This window comes from Phalacrocorax aristotelis, chromosome 1, assembly GCF_949628215.1.
Source record: "Phalacrocorax aristotelis chromosome 1, bGulAri2.1, whole genome shotgun sequence".
NCBI lineage: Eukaryota > Metazoa > Chordata > Aves > Suliformes > Phalacrocoracidae > Phalacrocorax > Phalacrocorax aristotelis.
In genome coordinates, this window is record NC_134276.1 from 151392646 (window position 1) to 151413546 (window position 20901).

The 20901-nt window shown below is 48.5% G+C and overlaps 1 protein-coding gene across 1 annotated transcript in view; it reads right to left on the reverse strand.

The window, feature by feature from the left end:
* The window catches only part of B4GALNT3 (beta-1,4-N-acetyl-galactosaminyltransferase 3), a 70358-nt gene extending 56188 nt beyond the window's left edge, over positions 1–14170 (reverse strand). The window contains exon 1 of the mRNA XM_075116010.1: positions 13945–14170. Within this exon, the coding sequence (XP_074972111.1) occupies positions 13945–14086 (142 nt within the window). The 5' untranslated portion in view covers positions 14087–14170. The remainder of the gene's footprint in view (positions 1–13944) is intronic.
* Positions 14171–20901: the final 6731 nt, after the last annotated feature.

A 20901-nucleotide genomic window follows, 5' to 3' on the forward strand; every position in this document is an offset into this window, starting at 1 on the left:
CTCCTCTCTTTTTGATCTCTGCACCCTCTGCTGCACTGAAATCCCAAGTATTTGCTTCTAATTTAGCCTTCAGTTCCTTCCCCCTCACAACTTTCTAGTGACCACTGGCATTTTCTGATCCCTCTGCTCCGACACTCATCTCACTATGCTCCATTTTTGGCTGCTTCTTACTTTTGTTAAGTAATCCTTGTCACCTGTATGCCCAAGTGCTCCCTCTTCTCTCCTGCTTGGCTTGCCTTTTGCTTTTCTTTCTTCCTCCACTTCTGCATGAGCTGCAAGACTTGCTAAAAGATTGCTTTCTCCTCCATGATGTGCCTATGTCAGATATCTAATGCAAACACAGAGTTACATGAAAAAGGTGAAAACAGAATTTACAAAGGATGAAGTTTAGGAAAAAAACCAACTAATCATGGCATTTGGGAAGCACAGGGCTTTGGGACAAAGCACTCAATCAAGAGAGAGTACTGGAATATCCAGAGTTAATTGGCAAAGCAATTACAATTTGTGAAGCAAAGGAAATCGGCCACATGGCTGGAGCTGATGGAATGCAGACAGCGATCAGACAGTTTGTACTGTATTTCAGTACAAACTGAAATAATACTAGCCAGACTGAAGCAGGGGGACAGTTCAAAAAGGGAATGCATCCTCCCCTGCCCCACCAGCACACACAAAAGACCCTCTTCCCCACTGCAGCAAGTGGTGTGAGTCAGTGAGACACACCTGGAAACACCTTGCAAGACCTGCAAGGAACAGCAGCATGTTCAGAGGAATCACAAGTGCAGAGCACAACCACGGGACAGCAGCGGCATTAGCACCATCAGAACTTCTTCAGAGGAACAGCAGGGATGAAGATGAAAGCTCAGTGAAAGAGGAAAGGAACATGAAAAGTGGAGGCATTTATTAGCTACAGAGGAGGTGCAGGTGAGCAGCACCATGCCAGCAACAAAGAAATTGCCAGTGGATGAAAAGGCACTGGCAGGAAAAGCAAATTAAATTCAGGCTGAATGCTGGTGATCTTAGAACTACTGGAGCAGGTGAACAACGTAGAGAAATAAATACACATGATGGGCTACAGCCAGTAACTATGATGGAAAGAAAAACACCCATTACCAAGGTTAAAGTCTGTCAAACCCTGGTCTCACAAAGCGTGCCTGATTCCCTGAAGGGGCAAGAGACCAAAACAACAGAGACAGAATTAATAAATCTATCCAAGGATAAATAGCTCCCAACATAGCACAATGCGGAGCAGTACAACTGTCCTTCAACTCACACACCTTCCAAAGCTCTTCCTGCCCTGAAGAAGCGGCTGCAAAAGAGCTGGACTGGGGACAGCCCCGGGAATTGGTGACAGAGCTGAAGGAGCCCAGGTGCCTAGGCAGTAAGAGGTGACAAAGCAACCCCTGCCGTGCTGCTTCTCACACAAACCTGATTGCTTAGGCGCTGAAGAATTAAACGCCTTTATAAAGAGGGTTTTGCCCCTGCCTGCAAGCGGAGAGGAGAGCTATGGCCGATACCAAACCAGTGCTAGTACTTGAGGTGCTCACAGCTTGTGGTCTGGCCAGCATGTGGAGACAAACCAAGCGTCAACTTGGCAAAACCTTTTTCCACAGACCACCATTTGGGCAGTATTTGGCACTGAAGCTCTTTCTAGGACCCACATGAACTTAGATCCATGCAGATATCTATTTCAGGCAGGGGGACAGTCCTAGACAATCATCACCTAAGGCTCTGGAAAAGCTAGACCTGCTGGGTTTAAGCAAAAGGGCCTACATAACCTATGTGGCAAAAAGAAAAACAAAAATTGAAAGGTGAAGCGGTTGGCAACAGTAACGCCAAGGCTACTGTCAGGGTGCCTGTCTCAAAATCAGCTGGGACATAACAATTCTTGGAATAGTTAATTATATTAGACAAATTATAAATGCTTGAAGAAATGTCATTCAGAACTAAAGCATCCTACAGGCACAGGGCTTGAATTTCAGCCAAGAAACTTAAAAAGAAGTGATGCAGGCTTAGCGTTTTGAGAATAAGCAGTAATTCAGGGATCCACAGCCGACACTTTGGTTCGTTTAGCTGTACAAGCCTGTTTTACAAACTGAATATAAACCTAAGAGAGATAGCGATGGCAGACACTTGTTAGCACAGGCCACAAAAATGCAGGGGAACGGAGTGCAGCAGCAAATTATACCATTGCCTGTCTCACAGATTCATAGAATGGTTTGGGTTAGAAGGGACATTTAAAGCTCACCCAGTTCTAAGCCCCCTGCTGTGGGCAGGGACACCTTCCACTAGATCAGGTTGCTCAAAGCCCCACCCAACACAGCCTTGAACATTTCCAGGGTTGGAGCATCCACAACTCCTGTGGGCAGTCTGTTGCAGTGTCTCACCACCCTCGTGACCAGGGGCTGTTCCCTCAGCCTGCCCTCATGTGCCCTAGGCCCTCACCATCTTGAAGGCCCGGGGCTGGGCCCACACCCCACGCATGAGTGTCCCTCCTGGACAGGGGAGACCAGGAGGAGACTGAGGAGGCCAGATGCAGTTGCTGAAGTGCCAAATAAGAGGAAGAAGGCATTTTTACTGTTCTTTTTCTTGTTTTATTGTAGGTTTTTTTTCAATTGTTTATTGCCAGTCTTTAAAAGAACTCCTAATGAAACAGCTAGAGGGAACTTTAATGCTGAAGGCCAGCACTTATTCCTGGCAGAACTGCAGTCTTCTGCTTCTCCACAGGAACAGCTGTCCCTCTACCTTCTTTGCATGATCTGTTGCTATTCTTTGGGCACTGCCACGGAGGGTCTGGCTTCATCTTCAACCACCCATTGAGCATCCTTCTTGTCCTCAGACTGAAGAAACCTCACCTCCACAGGGCCATCTCCAAACCCCAGGGACCTCAGTGGCCCTCTGAGGGACTCCTGTCATCCTAGTGCAGCAGCCTGGCAGAAGCCAGGTTGTCTTGTCCCCTCTTCTTGGGGGCCAGGCAGAAGAGATGGCACTCCTTCAGGAGGGATAGGGGATGGGAAAGAAGAGCTCACACAGCCCATGGCAATCAACAAAATAACTGTTGATGCCAGGAGATGGAACGGGTGAGCCCTCAGGATGGCCAGGCACAGAGGCTGGGCTGATGGCAGGGCACTGGCTGGGCACTCCTGTGACGCCACTGCCATGCTGTCATGGAGGGGAGCCCTGGCATGGTGTAGTGCTGCCAGGTGAGCCATGCTGGAGATGGATCCACTTCCATCTGTTCTTCTTGATCTTTGGGTAGATCCACCTCCATGGGCTCTGCACCATCAACCACATGAGCGATGGCCATCACTACCATGCTGCTGATGGTGTCCCCCCCGACGCTGCCTCCTGTTCCTCCGTGTCTCCTGCAACCACCTATCTGCCTTCCCACACAAAAGCAGGCAGCCACTCACCTTGCTGCTGTGGGACCTCTTTCTTCCCATCATCCTTGGAATCTGAGGACTCAGGGAATTGTGGTCCAGCAGCCAGGGTCCCTGTATTTATACAGCCTGGAACAGAAGGCAGCAAGGTGGCTCATGACATCAGGAGGCCACTGTTATGGTGATGCATGTGGCCAAAGATGGCTGTTCTGGGAGTTGGGGGCCTGTGGCCTGAAAGATGCCCTACTGCGTGGGAAGAAAGAGGGTCAGGGGGGCTAAGGACTCCTTTCCTGGGGATCGCTCCCCTGTGCCTTTCTGCTGCCCCTTGGGCACAGGGACTGCCCTCCACCTCCCCTTGCATGCCCTAGGCTCCAGACCCCTCCTCATCCTGTGCCCAGGGTCCCATGGATGAGATGGCAGCCAGTGTTCCAAGAGGGTTGTGGGTCCTCAGTGACCCCCCCCACCAAACCAGCTCCCTGCAAGCACCTCAGACTCCCACACTCAACAGTGGCTGCGAGGGGGTGAAGCATCCAGACATCCCACCAGTGGGAAAGGGAGACACAGCTAGCCTGCGCAAGGTCTCCCAGCACTCCATAAAGTTGTCGTTAATTGCCAACTGTTGCGTGGGCCCTTCGTTCCTGTCTCCCATACCCTGGAGTGTGGAGAGGTGCCATCTCCTCCACACTGAGCCCTGGGGGAGAGGGAAGGATAGGGGCCAGCATCCCTCAGGCTGCTGCACCGGCACAACGCAAGGAGTCTGTTGGAGGCGACCGAGGCAACCTTCTCACTGCTTCTTCCCCCAATAAAAAAGGAGCAACATATGACCTGGGAAAGACTTTAAGAACACATTCATTCTTAACACCTTGGCATTGATGTTTTCAAGACATAGCAATTGCAAAATAAGACTTCTTATATTTACTCCATATTTTAGGCAAACTATTTTCAAGGTACACCTCTGGAAATTACAATTCAGTAAGGTTTGATAGGAAAACTGGATTTCATAGATTGTTTTGCATTTGGCATTTTTGACTGAAAATTAATAAAAACCTCCCATCTGGCCTGCTTACAGTAAAATATGGACTGTGGCAACTAATGCTGAGCAAGCTGCCGCAGCAAGTAATTGAGGCTATTAGTACAGGGTGGTCTGGACAGGATATTCTCAGCCCATTATAAAATTTTTTCTCCAGCTCAGATGGGGTTAATAGCACCCAGACATGACTACAACAATTTTACGGAAAATAACATTACAAAATATAAATAAAACTAATTTAGGAAATGAAGTATTTACGAGAAAGATTGGAGATATCTTAACTAGGCTCAAATGAACGGCAGTGCTGAGGAAGCTGTTGGAGTTGCCAACACGAAATATACAGGCCAAGTCAAACAGCCCCTGCTAATGACACGGAAATAAGTGGCTTCTTTAAGCAAGGCAGAAACATATTTATTTAGAATGGCAGGAAAAAATACACATTATCATTAATGTAGATTATCCTCACTTCAAGAGAGCTCTACTAGGCAATTCTGCAGCCTAATAGGTGACAATGCAGATCAAATATTTTTACTGGTAAATGGGATATAACAGTATCCGAAAATTAACTAGTGTTTAACGTGCATGAATTTATATGATTTCAGTGAAACACAGGTTTCCATATAAGACTGCTAGTTCTTAATACTCAGTCCAGAGGGCTAGTGGGAAAAAAAAAGTTAAAAAGATAAAACATGCCTGCTATAGAGGGCCCCACAGTCAAGTCTCTGATCTGTATTCAGTGTTCTTACATTTCTGAGTAGCACTGACTGTCAATTGCTTATATTTGGCTCAACTGGAAGAAAAGCACAAGAACGTATAGACTGTCTGAAATCAATATCGAGGTCACTGAGATGGAAACCAGGAAGGAAGAAAACCCCCATGGATGATGCAAATGCCAGATCACCTAGGCAAACTGGATCCTTGCAAATCCATGGGCCCCGATGGGACGTACCCTCGAGTGCTGGAAGAGCTGACAGATGTTCTTGCCAAGCCAATCTCCATCATCATTGAAAGGTCCTGGAGACCAGGAGAGGTGCCCAAGGACTGGAGGAAAGCAAATATCACTCCAATCTTCAAAAAGGGCAAGAAGGAGGATGTGGGAAACTATAGGCCAGTCAGCCTCACCTCCATCCCTGGAAAGGTGATGGAGCAGTTCATCCTGGAGGTCATCTCCAGGCATGTAGAGGAAAAGAAGGTTATCTGAAGTAGTCAACACAGATTCACCAAGGGAAGATCATGCTTGACAAACCTGATAGTCTTCTGTGATGCTGTGACTGGCTGGGTCGACAAAGGGAGAGCAGTGGATGTTGTCTTTCTCGACCTCAGTAAGGCATTTGACACTGTCTCCCGTAGCATCCTCGCAGACAAGCTAAGGAAGTGTAGGTTAGATGAGATGACAGCGAGGTGGATTGAGAACTGGCTGAACAACAACGCTCAGAGGGTCGCGATCAATGGGGCAGAGTCCGGCTGGAGGCCTGTCACTAGTGGTGCTCCCCAGGGGTCTGTGCTGGGGCCAGCCCTGTTCAATATATTTATCGATGACCTGGACAAAGGGATAGAGTGTAACCTCAGCAAGTTTGCTGATGATACCAAGCTGGGAGGAGCGGCTGATACACTGGAAGGCTGTGCTGCCATCCAGCAAGGCTGGGACAGGCTGGAGAGCGGGGCTGAGAGGAACCTCATGAAAATCAACAAGAGCAAGTGCAAGGTCCTGCACCTGGGGAGGAACAATCCCCCTGCACCAATACAGGCTGGGGGCTGACCTGCTGGAAAGCAGCTCTGTTGAGAGGGACCTGGGACAGCTGGTGGACAACAAGCTGACCCTGAGCCAGCACTGTGCCCTTGTGGCCAAGGCGCCCAACGCTGTCCTGGGGTGCATTAAAAGGAGTGTGGCCAGCAGGTCAAGGGAGGTTATCCTCCCCCTCTACTCAGCCCTAGTAAGACTGCATTTGGAGTAGTGTCCAGTTTTGGACCCACCAGTTTAAGAAGGACAGGGAACTCCTTGAACAAGTCCAGCAGAGAGTTACCAAGATGATCAGGGGGCTGGACCATTTCCTTTATGAGGAAAGGCTGAGACACCTGGGTTTGTTTAGCCTGGAGAAGAGAAGACTGAGGGGGGATCTTACCAATACTTATAAATATCTGAGGGGATGGTGTCAAGAGCATGGGGCCAGGCTCTTTTCAGTAGTGCCCAATGACAGGACAAGGGGCAATGGGCACAAGTTGGAACACAGGAAGTTCCAGCTAAACATGAGAAAGACTTCTTTACTGTGAGGGTGACAGAGCAGTGGAACAGGCTGCCCAGAGAGATTGTGGAGTCTCTTTCCCTGGAGACATGCAAAACCCACCTGGACACAGTCCTGTGCCCCCTGCTCTAGATGTACCTGCTCAAGCAGGGGGGATGGACAAGACGATCTCTAGAGGTCCCCTCCAACCCCTACCATTCTGTGACTTAGTGTTTGCATCTCTAATGGAAAATGGTGACACAGAAAAGCAAGAAAGATGCGATACTTTTTCCACATAAGGGTATCAGATAGACCTACAATGTAGAATAAGTGACATCTTTTCCTACTTATAAAAACAAGTAGGATAAGAAGCCACATTGACACCTTTTGCCCTTGAAAAAATCTCAAATGGGAAATAGTCACAGAATGATGAAATAACTAAGCCTTATGTAATGATAAAATCAGAATTATTGACCTTTTGAGAGGGGCGCTAATGCTTCGGGGCACTTACTGGTCCACCTGACAATCTTCGGATCATCTGAAATGATCCAACATCTCAAAGACTAATTGAATCTCATTATTCTGTGTAGTTGATTTAAATACTTTATTATGCCAACATGAATTATTGTTCCAAGGTGTCTCAGCCAAGAAAGCTGATTTACATAACAGCAACATTGCTGCAGACCATCTTAGCATCTCAAAGTATAAGGGACTCTCTCCAGATGAGGAATATCAAAGCCTTTGTTCTTTGGCAGGGGAAAGCCTTCTCAGGAAAACAGAAGTACAGAGGAGCTCTGGTCAAGATCCCAGTGTATTTTGGTTTGGCTGATTATACACACAGACTATGAATTTCCAACATCTTGAAAAGCATAAGTATCTAAGGACCAGATTCACATCTGTTTCCACCCAAGGCGTTACATGGATCTTACTTAAATCTCACACCACATCTAAATAAGACAGCTTATTTCATTTTCTGGAAAGCCCTTCTCAGCTATTCCTGCAAGCCTGAAAAAAGCAATTGAATTGGGAAGTGACTGGAAAAGGGAACATCAATGCATGCAAGAACAAATAGGAAAGGGAAACTCTCAGTACAACAAAACATATAACCTCATCAGTTCTTGAGGCTATAATTGTAAGCACTGGATAAAGAACCCCATCACCACTCTGCTCCCCACAGCCATGACCTACAAGGCAACCTCTGTCATCAGGAAAACATCCTGCCTTTTACCATATTGCAGAGATCGGTAATTCCAAACTGCCAGATGAAAGACAGTGTCCATCATCTCTCCCAGCGCCACTCTTCCTTCACATCTGCCTGAACTTGCAGGCGAGAGAAGGCAGAGCTTTCACGCTACTATACCATACGCAGAAACGCATCTCAGGAAGACAACAGCATTCCTTTGCCAACCCCACAGCACAGAGGAGGTGCACAGGAGGGCACCGCTCCACGAGGTCCAAGTCACTCTAATCCAGTCTGACTCAAGACAAGAAGGTGTGTTGCAGGAACACATGCTGCGTTGGCACACCACTACACAAATCTGTCACAGGTAACATTTGTACATAAAGGAATGGCGCAAGAGTTTGTTTATAATCATAATATGTAATCTTTGCAAATGATTTGGGGATCTTCTGGGGCCAGACAAACTGTGGGCCACATTCCAAGAAAATAAACACTTGCAACTCTCATGCAGCGTACAGGGACCCAGGGACTCTGTGCCACCCCACAGTAAGATTATTGAAGAGTCAAATCCCTACCTGACTTCAAGTCAAGAGGTGAACAAAGCCAGGTTCACAAATTACCTGCAGTACATACCCTAGCAGCAGCGCAAGGATACACTGGCCCAGAACAACTATGACACAGCTAGCATGAGGTCCAGGCAACCCCTGGCTGCTGTGTCAGTGAACCTCAACAAACCAAGCAAGAGCACGAATCAAATTGCTCAGTGTCCCTGGATTCTCTGCTGAGTCTGTGATAGCGGTCTGTGCTGTGAATATGGGCCTGGGGATGTTGACTCACTTTACATACACCAGTGCAGAGCAAGATGTGACAGCACTTCTGGTTATCCTCCAGGGAGACAGAACAGACCACCTGGAAGTGAGAAAAATCTGCCCCACCAGCAGTTCCCATCCTCCTCCCAGCAGCTATAGTGGCCCATGATGTGCTTTGGGGAGCAGCATTGCTTGGCACAGGTCCCTGTGAGTGAAGGTTTCACTACTGCCTCCAAAAGCACATAAATATCATATGCAAACTTCATGATACAGATGCTCCCCTGCTGCCAACACTTCTCTTCAGTTGGAATGAGGTGCTTAGGGGTGATACCTAGTTTAATTTTTCCTCTGGGTTAACAGTTTCAACAGAGAGGAAATAGATATTCCAGCCACCAATGCAGAGCCACATGGTCCCATCTCCCCCCATGTGCATTCAGTAACGTCTGCTGCAATTCGCTATACAAAAGAGCGATACTGTGCATGTACAGGCAAGTAACCTTACGTGTGAGCAACTGCAAAAGTCAGCCCGTGTGCATGCGAATGAACCTGCATACGTAGGTGTGCTCACCCATATGCATACGTGCTCTGAGGGTGCCTGGGCAGGGAGCCTAGAGACGGAAGTTGATGCATTCCATTAAATAGGTAACTTAAGCTTTCTGCCAGCTACTTTCCTCATACAAACACATGCACCTGCCCATTCACACCACCACTCGGGTCAGTTTTCAAGCAACTCGCATTGCTTTATAGTAGCCTGGATGCCTGCAGACCAGAGAGCTCACCATGGTAGGGAGCTAAGAAACCAATTTTCTGGGGAAGGAAAGAGACACTAAAGATGTACATGCTGGGGAGGCTGAGGGCTTGCCATAAGGACTTTTCTGTTCATGCATCTCCATGGTTTCTTCTGAACCCCTCCCATTTCCCACTTCAGAGTGGGACTGCACAGTACTGAGTTAGAAAAGCAGCAGTCTGAGACACTAGTAGTGAGACAGAAACCACCTGTCTCAATCCAAGATCGGAAGATAACACACTCCTAGTGTTATCTGCACACAACACTAAAACGTTGAGAAAAGGGGTAGGTTGAAGCAGCCAGGAGAGGCAGGTTAAAGAACAGCCCTCCAATCCCTTGTTTCTACGAGCTGCACCTCCCAGCAATCTAATCTAACCCTGCACACTCTGCTTGTGCCTGGCTCAGTGTGACGCTCACACCTGCAACAAAGGAAGTTAGTGCAAGTGATTTATAGTCTCCCGAGATACCACAGTCTTTGCACCAGAAAAAACAGAGTCTGCACCGCAACAGCTAGGAACAGCCTCACCTCCAAGTTTCTTCAGGGATCAGGATTCACTTTTACTACATTGACACAAGGTTTTAAAGCAAAGGGGGATCACTGCACAGCCTCCTGGTCCACAAGCATGACTTGCTGACACCAGCCTGGCTCCCTCAGAGTCATACCTTTCTGCATGGGCGGGTGAGATGAGGCACTGGGCACAGAAGAGGAAAACAGAGGTAGCAGGAAGAGGTCCCTGAGGATTACAGCAGCTCTGGGAAGAGGCAGGGTCTTGGGGCAGGGCAGTCTTCCCTGAGGAAGGTCTGTCCCTGCCCTTGCCTCTTCCAGCCATGCTGCCAAGCCAACGGTGTTACAGCAGTAAAGGCGGGGTACAGGACTTGCTCTCCGGACACAGCTGCTCTGCGGTTTGCTGGTATGCTCTCCCTCCACAACAACTCATTCACCCTTGAAATAAGAGAGTTTACGCATCTCCAGCACTCACTTGAGGGAGCAAAGTGTGCTATGTAGCAGCTAGTAAAGAGTACAAAAACATTTCCACTGGAGAGCCCACTCCACAGAGGTTAGAGCCTGTCAGCAGCAGCAGTAAACAGACTGTCTCCAACTGCTTGGGTTTCTTGGCAGGGAGGCAGTGCCCTGCCTGTTACAACTTGTTTTGGATGACAACAGGCCACACTTCATGTGAGAAGAGTTGTGCCCATCTTCAACTCGCATCAGCCTGCTTGTTTTTCATCACTCAGCTGTAAACATGCTTCAGATTCCTATAAATACCTATCAGGCAGCAGACCAGAGGAGGGGAAAGAAAGGAAAAAGGGGAGGAAAAAAGGAAGCGCCACAACAACAACAGAAAAAGAAATACCCTCCCGCCCATGAGAGACAACAGTCCTGCCAATAAGGCTTGCTGGGAAGAATATGTAGGAATACCTTGATGCAGTGACATCACAAGAAAAAAAAAGTGTTTTTTTCAACCAGACTGACTGCTTGTTTCAGCATCACCTTCAAAGGAAAGCTATCACTCACCTGTCCCTGTCCAGCCCATCCCAAACCTCCCTGACAGCTAGGAAGGGGCCCAGATCAACTAAGGCACATGCAAATCCCAACCCTGAGGGTACACTGAGCATGAATGCTGCACCTCAGGCTGGTCCCTCAACCTTTGACTTTAACATTACAGCAGAATGAACCTCATGACCAGAGCCTCTCCCAGCGTACAGTGATGCAGCGCCATGGAAGCCAACGGATATGGATGATTACAGCATATTCTCCTAAGCCCTTTATCTCTTTCATCCAAACTGATTTACATGCTTAACTTTGTTGCATAGCAAAGCTGCATATACATCAAGGGAGGACAGTCAGGGCCTCAACTTTTAAGCACCACTTACTCAAGCGCCCACACCCAGGCCATCTGACATTTGCTTCCTCCACCACAGACTGATCTGGTGCGGGAAAGGGAGTAGAGGAGCATAAAGCTGGTGAGGATCCACTAGACCTGAAGACTTGCTCTAAGGCGCAGACCCCGGAGCAGGGGCAGCACAGGGGAATCACAGCTGCTTGTGCTCCATCCCACGTGTGGCTGAGAGGGAAGGGAACATTTTCTGTGACTCCCTACAGCCTTGCAAGAGGAAGGCTCACCTCTCTGGAAAGAGGAAGTGCACTTATCTTTCCACGCACAGGCTGTTCTCCAATATCTTTTAGGGAAGCAAGAAGAAACTGTTACCAACATAGATGGAAACAGCGATGTACTTCCACGCCCAGCAGCTCTACAGCCTTCTGGCCCAATGGAGGGAGCCTCTTCACCTTTTGCCCAGAAAAATTACCCATTAAACAGCCATTGAATTTTATCATTAATAACTAGGGGAGGCTGTTGCATCAGATAAGTTGAGGTGGTAGCTCTTGGTTGGTCGCAGGTGTGACTTACGGTAGGGTTCCCACCTGGGACACGCAACAGAAAACAATGCAGAAGTGAGAGGTGAAATGTATTAATTGTTCTGAGAGTCACTCCCTCCCACGCCAGCTCCCTGGGATCTCTGGAAAGTCACCACGTGGAGTCACAAACACAGCCACCCCAGTCCCCAGAGAAGGAAACGTTAGTTTTAACAGCCAAAAGAAAACAAATAATATTTGTCTTTCACTCTGACTTCTCTTAAAACAAAACAGGGTCCTTGAGGCACTGGAGCAAGAGGAAAGGTGGGGAGGGTCACAGATTAACCTTCCTCCTGTTAGCCGTAAGGCCAGGAAAACACAGTGCTCAGTGCCCAGCGCGCCCACGGAGCCTCGGCTCTCTGGGCACAGCTGCTCTCCCTCCATGATGCTGCAGAGCTGTGAGGAGCTGCCTGCCGGAGGGTTTCACCCTCCCACCCTTTTCAGCAGCGTTTAAATGCCTTCTGCGTGCAATGGGCGGCAACATCTCTGGTGCATTTGGGAAAATCTGGACTTTTATATAGTTGAACTTTAACATAATTATTTTCCTCATCTTCTGTTTTAGTTGGTAGAGACTGTAGTCGTGTCACTGTTCCCTGTTTCAGTCTTAAAACAGAATTACTTTTATAACAGAGATGTAAAAATACATGTTGGCAAAGAGGAAGAAACCCATTTATAAGAAAAGCTGTTTTTGTTCCTAAGCATCTCTTCTGTCCTCACGCTCTTTGCCTGTTTCTCCCATGCCCTCCCTCTCCCTTTGCATTGCTGGCAGCGATAGGACCGTCAGCTGTATGGCTCCCAACACCTGACTCAGGCCCCCTCTCCTTATAACCGCTATTTTAAATACCTCTGAGTGGTTTGTTTTCTCCCTTACTGCACCATACAAGTCCTCTACATTCCTCTACAGTCTTGTCTAAGGATCTTTGGGGGCTATGGGCAAAGTGGCACATAGTAAGAGGCTTGGCTAGATCACATGAAAGATGTAACGCAGAGTAGACTCACAGTGCAACCCATCTTCTCATGCCCCAACTAATTCCACCAGGCATAACAAGCAGATTATAACTAGAGGATTTATCCTAGCCAAAAAAATCAGATCTCTTACGCTGTTGGAACAATAAACATGTGTTTTTAGCCTTAACATCACATATAATATGGAACAAATGGACAAGCTGAAGTCCTGTAATGGACTTTGTGGGAGTAGACATGCATGGAGCTCCTTGCACAGCCACAGTCTAAAGCTTTAAGACTCAAACAAAGCCTGACTCATGGGAGTAAGAATCAGGGGGTTGACAGCCCGTAATAAAGGGACCAAGATGCTGGAAAGCATTGAAAGTTAAATGGTCAGATGTATTTGAAAAACTCCTATCAAATTAGATTGGCACCAAGCACTGAATTTACTTTAAAAGCAGCAGCAGCACCCCCCCATAGGCTTTTACAAAACCACGGGCCAATCAAAACTTTCTTATAACTGTAAAAAAGAAGTATAAAAAGCCACACAACACTGATAGAAATAACTGTTTTCCTCTACTTTGGAAAAAAAAGAAGGTAGCCACGCTTACTATCAGCGCCGCTGTACTCCTAAAAGTTTGCACAAAGTGAACCCATTAGGAGGCAAGTGGCGCGCGTCTCCAGGGTATGCATTCCCTCGTCCTTTGCATACACTCCTTCTCTCATCAAAGCAATATTCAAAGCATCTTTGCTGCCTTCCAGGTTAGCACCAGAGCACCAAGAACAAGAGACACCACAAAGCTGTGACTCCGGGCCCTGCAATTCCAGCAGGGTCACGTTTTGACAGGTCTCCTGACAGGGAGGAGGCTGAGAGGCGACAGGGCGAAAGCAGAAAAGTGACACACGCACATACCCCCCCGCACACCCCCACCTCCGTCCCAGAGGACGAAGCCCACCTCCGTCCCCGAGGCAGCGGCTCCCCGCGGGCCAGCAGCCCTCTGCCGCTGCGGCGGGCTCCGCTCACCCCCGCTTACCCGCCGGCCCGGGAGCGGCGGCACCCGCCGGGCTCCCGAGCAGGACCGAGCGCCCGGGGAGCCCGGGACCGCGCCGGGCTCCGAGGGACGGGACGCCCCGCGCCGCCTTCCCCTCCCTCCGCCGCCGCCCCGCCGGTGACTCACTGCGGTCCGGGGGAGCCCCGCCGCCGCCGGCCGCCGCCACCAGCTCCAGGTAGGCGGCCCAGAGCCCCAGGGCCAGCGCGCCCAGGGCGAGCAGCAGCCGCCGCCGCCGCCGCCGCAGCCGCGCCAGCAGCCGGCCCCGCATGGCGCCGCTCAGGGCGCCCAGCCCCCGCCGCTGCCGCCCCAGGGCATGCTGCCGCCGCTCCGCCGCACCGGCACGGCACGGCACGGCGCGGCGCCGCCGCCTCGGACCCCCTCCTCCGCGGGGCGGGCCCAGGTGCGGGGCGGTGCCGCGCCCCCGCGGGGGGCAGCTCCCGGCCGGGCTCGGCCACCGCCCCCCGCACCTGCCCCCGCCCCGTGGGGGCCGAGCCCGGGGCTGGCACCGCGCATCGCCCCCCTGGCCGCTCCGAGGGGCGGTGGGCGCCGGGAGGGGAGGCCGGAGCCGTCTCCGCCCGCGCCACGCATGGCTGGGTCTCTCCGGTGAGGACGGGGAACGGTGACTCCCGCAATTCAAATCCGCGCGGTTACACACAGCTGAATCCGTTTCAAAGTGTCTTTCACCTGGTGCAACAAGCGTATTTCCTTCAAAGCGCTTTGCTCAGTCAGGAGGAACAGGGCTCATGAAGTCTCCAAATCCGCTTTCTGAGGCGGCAGGCTACATGCGATGTTACACACTGTTCAGACCCACCAGAGGGAGGACATCAGAGGCCCACACACAGACCAGGATCTTCCTTGGGTGACGTCTCAAGTCACATCTCAAGCACACTTCTGAAGTGACTCTCCCAGCTGTCCCCCCATGCTGTTGGTTTGGGCACACACCAACCACACTCAGCAGATTCAAACTGTTTTCTACCAGTGCCGCTGTTCTCCGCTCTGGTGAGACGCCGCCTGCCGCGCTGTGTCCTGCTCCAGAGCCCTCCGCACAAGAAGGACATGGGGCTGTTGGAGCGGGTCCATAGGAGGGCCACAAAAATAATCCAAGGGTTGGAGCACCTCTCCTACGAGGACAGGCTGAGAAAGCTGGGGTTGTTCAGCCTGGAGCAGAGAAGGGTACGGGGAGATCTCATTGCAGCCTTCCAGTACTTAAAGGGGGGCTATAGGAAGGATGGGGGCAACCTCTTTAGCAAGGCCTGACGTGACAGGACAAGGGGTGATGGTTTTAAACTAAAGGAGGGTAGATTTAGACTGGGTATAAGGAAAAAATTTTTTACAATGAGGGTGGTGAAACACTGGTACAGGTTGCCCAGAGAGGTTGTAGATGCCCCATCCCCAGAAACATTCAATGCCAGGTTAGACAGGGCTCTGAGCAACCTGATCTAGTTGAAGATATCCCTGGTCATTGCAGGGGGGTTGGACTAGATGACCTTTAAAGGTCCCTTCCAACCCAAATGATTCTGTGACTTTATGATTCCTTCTGGATAAAACTAAACGGGAAGATACTGTCTGGGATGCACATAATGTGTCCAGCTGGGGAACTAGTCCAGAATAACCTCTTTCCAAACATGTGTGGCGTGGGCTTTGGGTCATTTGCACCAACCATTTCCCTTCACAGCTCTGCTGCTGCAGAGCTGCTCCTGCGCAGATGCAGCCCCGGTGCCGTGCGCAACTGTGAATAGAAACCCTCAGGCCAAAGTTAATTTTTAAAAGGCTTGCAATGATGAGAGACCTTTTCCTGAGGGTCCAGCTTCCTTCCACAGCAGCCTTCTGAAGCAGAAGGCTGCACAAGAGGACGCTCACCATTATTTAGCCTTAGAACATGTGCCAAAGGCCTTTTAAAAGGTATGGAGGGCCACGGAAGAGCAGTGCGAGTCCCAGCGCGAGTCCCAGCGGGGACAGGCGGACGTCGGCAGAGTGCTGGCACCCCGAGCGTTGCACTGGTTGGGGGCAGAAGCAGCATCTGTAGTCCCTGGCATCAAGTGCTGCACCCCGTGCTCCCAGTGTCCAGGCAGCACCTAGAGGCCCTGCTGTTACCTGTCACACATCGGGATGGTCAGGCGGACAATAGGTTTCCTTTTTCTGAACATCTCACAAAGGCTTCAGCATGGCCTCTCTTCAGCACTGTGTTGGAGACGTGTCTTTTGTTTTGGGGAAACCACATCCAGAGAGTTTTATACCTCATCATGGAGGTGGAAAGACACGATGTTTCTCAAGATGGAAAAAAATCCTGTGGTGGGGGAGGCCAGTGAGGGGCTCTGCTCGTGGGCTCCCCTGCCTCCCTGGGGACAAGGCCCGTTCTGCAGCTCTTGAGGACGCAACACTCATGTTCCTCCTGCCTACCTTGCCAGAGGCTGCGGGTGCACCTGGCGCTGACCCAGGCTTGAATCGTGGTGCTACTTCCTTGGGTGCAACAGACAGGGCTGGCAGCACCCAGCCACCACCAGCACCCAGGCGACTGAAAACATGATGCTCTGCGCCAGGTTAATCACCGTGGGGCAGAAACCTCGTATAAGGGTATGACGCTCGCTGTTGAAGTTTTTTGGTGGTGTGTTGGTTTGGGTTTTTTTCCAGCATGAGAGAGAAAAACCAAGTTTTTCATATTTGTTCAAAAAAAGAGAGAGAAAATACAAGGAAAAAATGTGTAATAAATATGGATCTAAATTAAACTTTACCATTTAAAGAATGAGAATTGGATGACGTATTCTTCACAGGAAGTTGTCTGCATTTCTTGAATGAACAACCTCAGGTTTGAAAAATGACAACTGCACTTTGTGGAAACTTTGCTGCATATGAAAATATTAAAGTAAGCAAGCACATTTTGCTCCTGGGTACGTGGTACTAAAATGGAGGGGGGGAGGAAGAGAAATTACAGGCCAACAGTAGCGTTGTTGACTTGTAAAGAAACAAAACCTTCTGATAGAACTATGCTGTAACGAAGATACAGAAAAGCTTTTGTGTCTGGAGAAAAAGCTTAAGGAAGTAAGTGCTGCATGTTAATGCCTGTCACGGTACAGTTATAACAGAACAATATTAAGGAACAAAATTAATCTGGTTGTGTAATAAATAGTGAAGTGAGGAGTTTGAACAGCCCTACACTGTATGTAAACTTATTTTGGACCACTTATTCATTGCAGAAATCACCAATGCCCAGGAGTGAGATTATCACGTACAGCAATGTTCGAAACAAACACCTCACATAAATGTCTTTATCCCAAGCCCACCAGCAGTCCTGTATTCCCAAGTTCTCATGCGCCCCAAGCCACACAAGTGGGTGCCCACACCCCCACACCTCTCATCTTCACTGGGTGTGATACGGTAGCGGTGGAAACTACAGCTTGTAGGAATCCCACACGCTGGGGCCAGCGCCGGTAGGGAAGGAAACAGCAAAGCACGCTGTAAGCGGGTGATGCAGGAGCCGGGCCCACGTCACGCTGCAGTGGCTCGGGCAGGGAGCCCGATGCTGCCGACTGCCCTGACGGACACCCGCAAGCATCGGACAGGTCTTTGCAGGATGCCCCTCACCCAGCCCACCCCGAATACCCTCTTCAAAGAAACTGCCAGGTGGGCCGACTGGAGTAATTTTTGCTTTGTTTGGGCTTTTTGTTTGTTTTCTATTTTGGCTATGTTTCCTCGTGATAAAAGCAGCCTTTGATAGGAGCGCTGCTCTTAATGACGCGCATCTCCTGTTCCTCCTGGCTCCCCTCTCCAGCACCATCTCTGTGCATCCCTGCCTCTTCTTGTTACGCTTTTGCTCCTAGTTATCTAACAACTGTTTCTCTGTTCTGTAAATTACTTTTAGCTCAGTGCCAACATCCTTCCTCTGTAGGCTCCCCAAAGGTTCAATTATCTGCCCCTTGCTCCTTCTCTTCTTTCTTCTTGTATAATTTTATTACTAATTACCAGCTCCACACCAAAGATGCCCAACTGTCCCTGGCTTTCACCATGCTGGTGGCTCCACACCCCTCTTCCTGACCTCAGCCATGCTCTGAAGCGCAAACAATGACTTCATCTCAACATCCATCATCGGAAAAGCTCAACGGCAGAAGTGTTTCTAAGAGGAAAAGGCAATCTCTGAAGGCACAGTTCTCCATTATTTCCCTTTTTGTCTCCTCAGGAGCGGGCTGGGCCCGAAGAGGCATTACTGGTGGAGCTATCCCAGAAACACCCCTGGCAGCGCTGCAGTTTAATACCACAGTAAAGGAATCACTGTGGTCCCACAATTAACAAACTATTAGCAAAAGGACCTTCTGGCCCAGTTCGGTTGTGCCGATACGGTGGGTTTTGCTAACGCAGTTATATTAGTCGGCAGTGCGATTTCTACCGATATAGTTCCGCTGCCAACTTTTGTATGAACTTGCCTGAGCCAGGGCTCGAAAATTCCTCTTGCTTTCCCTGTTCACACAGCTATGTGCTCCCTCGGTTCTAACTTTGACTGACAGCGTCGTGGTCACACCATTGCTCTCCTACAACCTTCCCGTCGGGATGGAAAGCCTCCTTCATGATTCTGTCTTTTCACTGCATAACTCTCTTTAGGTAGGCCTCGAACCCTAGCTGTCAGGTAAAATTACACAGAAAGGGTTGCCCTTCCTTTCCAGCTGTGAAAAGGGCACATTTTTACACGAACGTCACCCAGCACCTCCAGCAGCACCTCCTTATTGCAGGTCCTGCCCTGCGAATTGGCACATCAGAAAAATCTCTCGATATCTACAGCACACATTTGCACTTCTGGAAAGAAGTTTTTACATACTTTAGGCTGAGAACTTTCAAAAGGGTTTTCAGGGTTTAGTCGTTTACCATAATAAAAGATTAATCTACGTATTTGATTATTTTGGAAATCCATGTTTTCAAATCTGACTGAAGTTTTACCTATATTTCCTCCTTCCCCTGTCTTAAAAGTACCAGCACTTGGTTTATATTTTAACTGACTGTGCTCATCACCCTTATGTTTCAAGAAGTTCCAAAGATGTGCCACGGTCATCTTATTAGGGACACTGCAGAAAACAAAGCTGAGCAGCTCTCCCCATGATGACACCAAGCAGACGTCGTTTCACCCAAGCTAGCACTGAAGGAAAACAAAAAAAACCGGGTTTACTGGACAGTTTAGAAGTGACTCTACGCTGAAATATATGTTTACAGTGAAAGAAAGGCAATCTGATCTCTGAATCAATCCAGGGGAATCCAGCACATCCTGGACATGCTTCACCAGGGTAAACCCGGAGCTTTTTATTCAAATTGAATCCATTTCAACAATGAAACCCTTCATGCCTGCCTACCAAGTCATTGTCTTGCTTTAACACTGAAACACTTCTGTGTTGAAAGCAAGCCTCTGTGGGTTTGCTGAATAAAAACAAATAATCCGTACTTAAACATTTGTAATCTGTCCACAATCCAGCAGCATCGCAATTCTGAAAATGTGCAATTTAGTCAGTATAAGTGACTAGTCAGCCCCACTGAGGGCTGTTTGTAAAGCTCTATTTGTGGAGCTTATTTGACGGGCAGCCACTCGCACTCGTATTTGAAAATGCTCTTTCTCCAAACAGTTAATCTGGTGCTAAATGGGAAGTGCCAGAAGTTCACCCCACTCTTCTCAAATGCTTCAGTCACAGCAGAAACGTTTCCTGCCGGTGGGTTAAATTCCAGTTACTTCCAACGGCCTGTGTCAGACAGAAAGTCCTAAACTTTTGATGCAACGTAAGAATTGAAGCAAACTTTGCTCTTTTTGCCTAAACCCTGTGAATACAGCAGCTTTCGCCTCTCATGCCTTCCACACTGTATCCCAGTGTGTTTTGGTACCTAATGCCGGTCCACATGCTGAAAAATGTGTATGCTTCTACAGCTAGACTTGCAAATTTACGAATAACTGTTGAAGAAGTAAATGAGATATTTCTTACAATTCAATGCAACTTGGGAATATAAAAGCAAAACAATGCAGAAAAATTAGAAAGAAAAATCTTAAAATGTCCTTATATGTAAATGACCTACGATGCCACTTTGATTGCGGACAAATGAGTCATCTTCATTAGCATTTTGACTGAGCAGGCACAAATACATTCTAGTGTAGCAGAATTAAATGTGTTTGTGCGCTGTACTTAGAAGTCTGAACGACATAGCTTTTCACAAACATGAACAGATCTGCCAGAACAAAGTACACAGGGATGTTGCTCCCAGCTAGTCGCAAAAAAGTATCTGATTATCAAAGAATTACTTCCTGGCCTACATACAGAGACATTACAATTCCGGAGTATTAGGCTGCCCACTGAGTCCATCCATACCGGCAAAACTCGCACATTTCTGAATTGATACAACTACTTAAGTAAGCAATTTAAGTACCGCCACTGCATACAAGTAGATACTATACTATTATTTAGATTTATTCTGACAGCAATCAGAAGTGTGGCTATTGTTCATCTGCCTTTCTAAGCACAGTCATAGTGTCAATTAATTTGGGAATTACTGGAAGTTGTGGTATAGGAAGATCACGAAGGATTCTTTTAATTTTGTTTTGGTTTTTTTACCTTGTGTAACCTTGCTGTGTAGAGTGAGCTGACACAGCATACATTCCTATAATTAAGGCAACCGCACAAGCACTGAAAAACTCCTACAAATATTGCATATAAATAAATCATAAGTTTAAAGCCAGAAGGAACCATTAAATGATTTCTTGCTAGTTCACATCATTATATGTCGTTAAGTTCTAATGTGTCAAACCCAGTAACTGCTAGCTACCTTCTCCACAGGTGCAATCATTTTTCAGTATGAAGAGAGAGATGGAGAGTTTGTTACTCTCACAAATAGTTTCTTATAATGAAAAAGCGCAATCTTCCTGTTAAAAATGTCTGCTTTTTTTTTAATTAACTTCAGGTTCAGGCTACTGGTTCTTGCTCAGCCTTTCTCTGCTGGGATAGAGGCACCTTTGGTAGTTTTTAATCTTCAAGATACATGTATATTAATCCGTCTTCTTGTCTTCTTAATGAAATACAGTATGAGATCTTGCACAACCTTTTCTCTTCTGCTGAATCATCT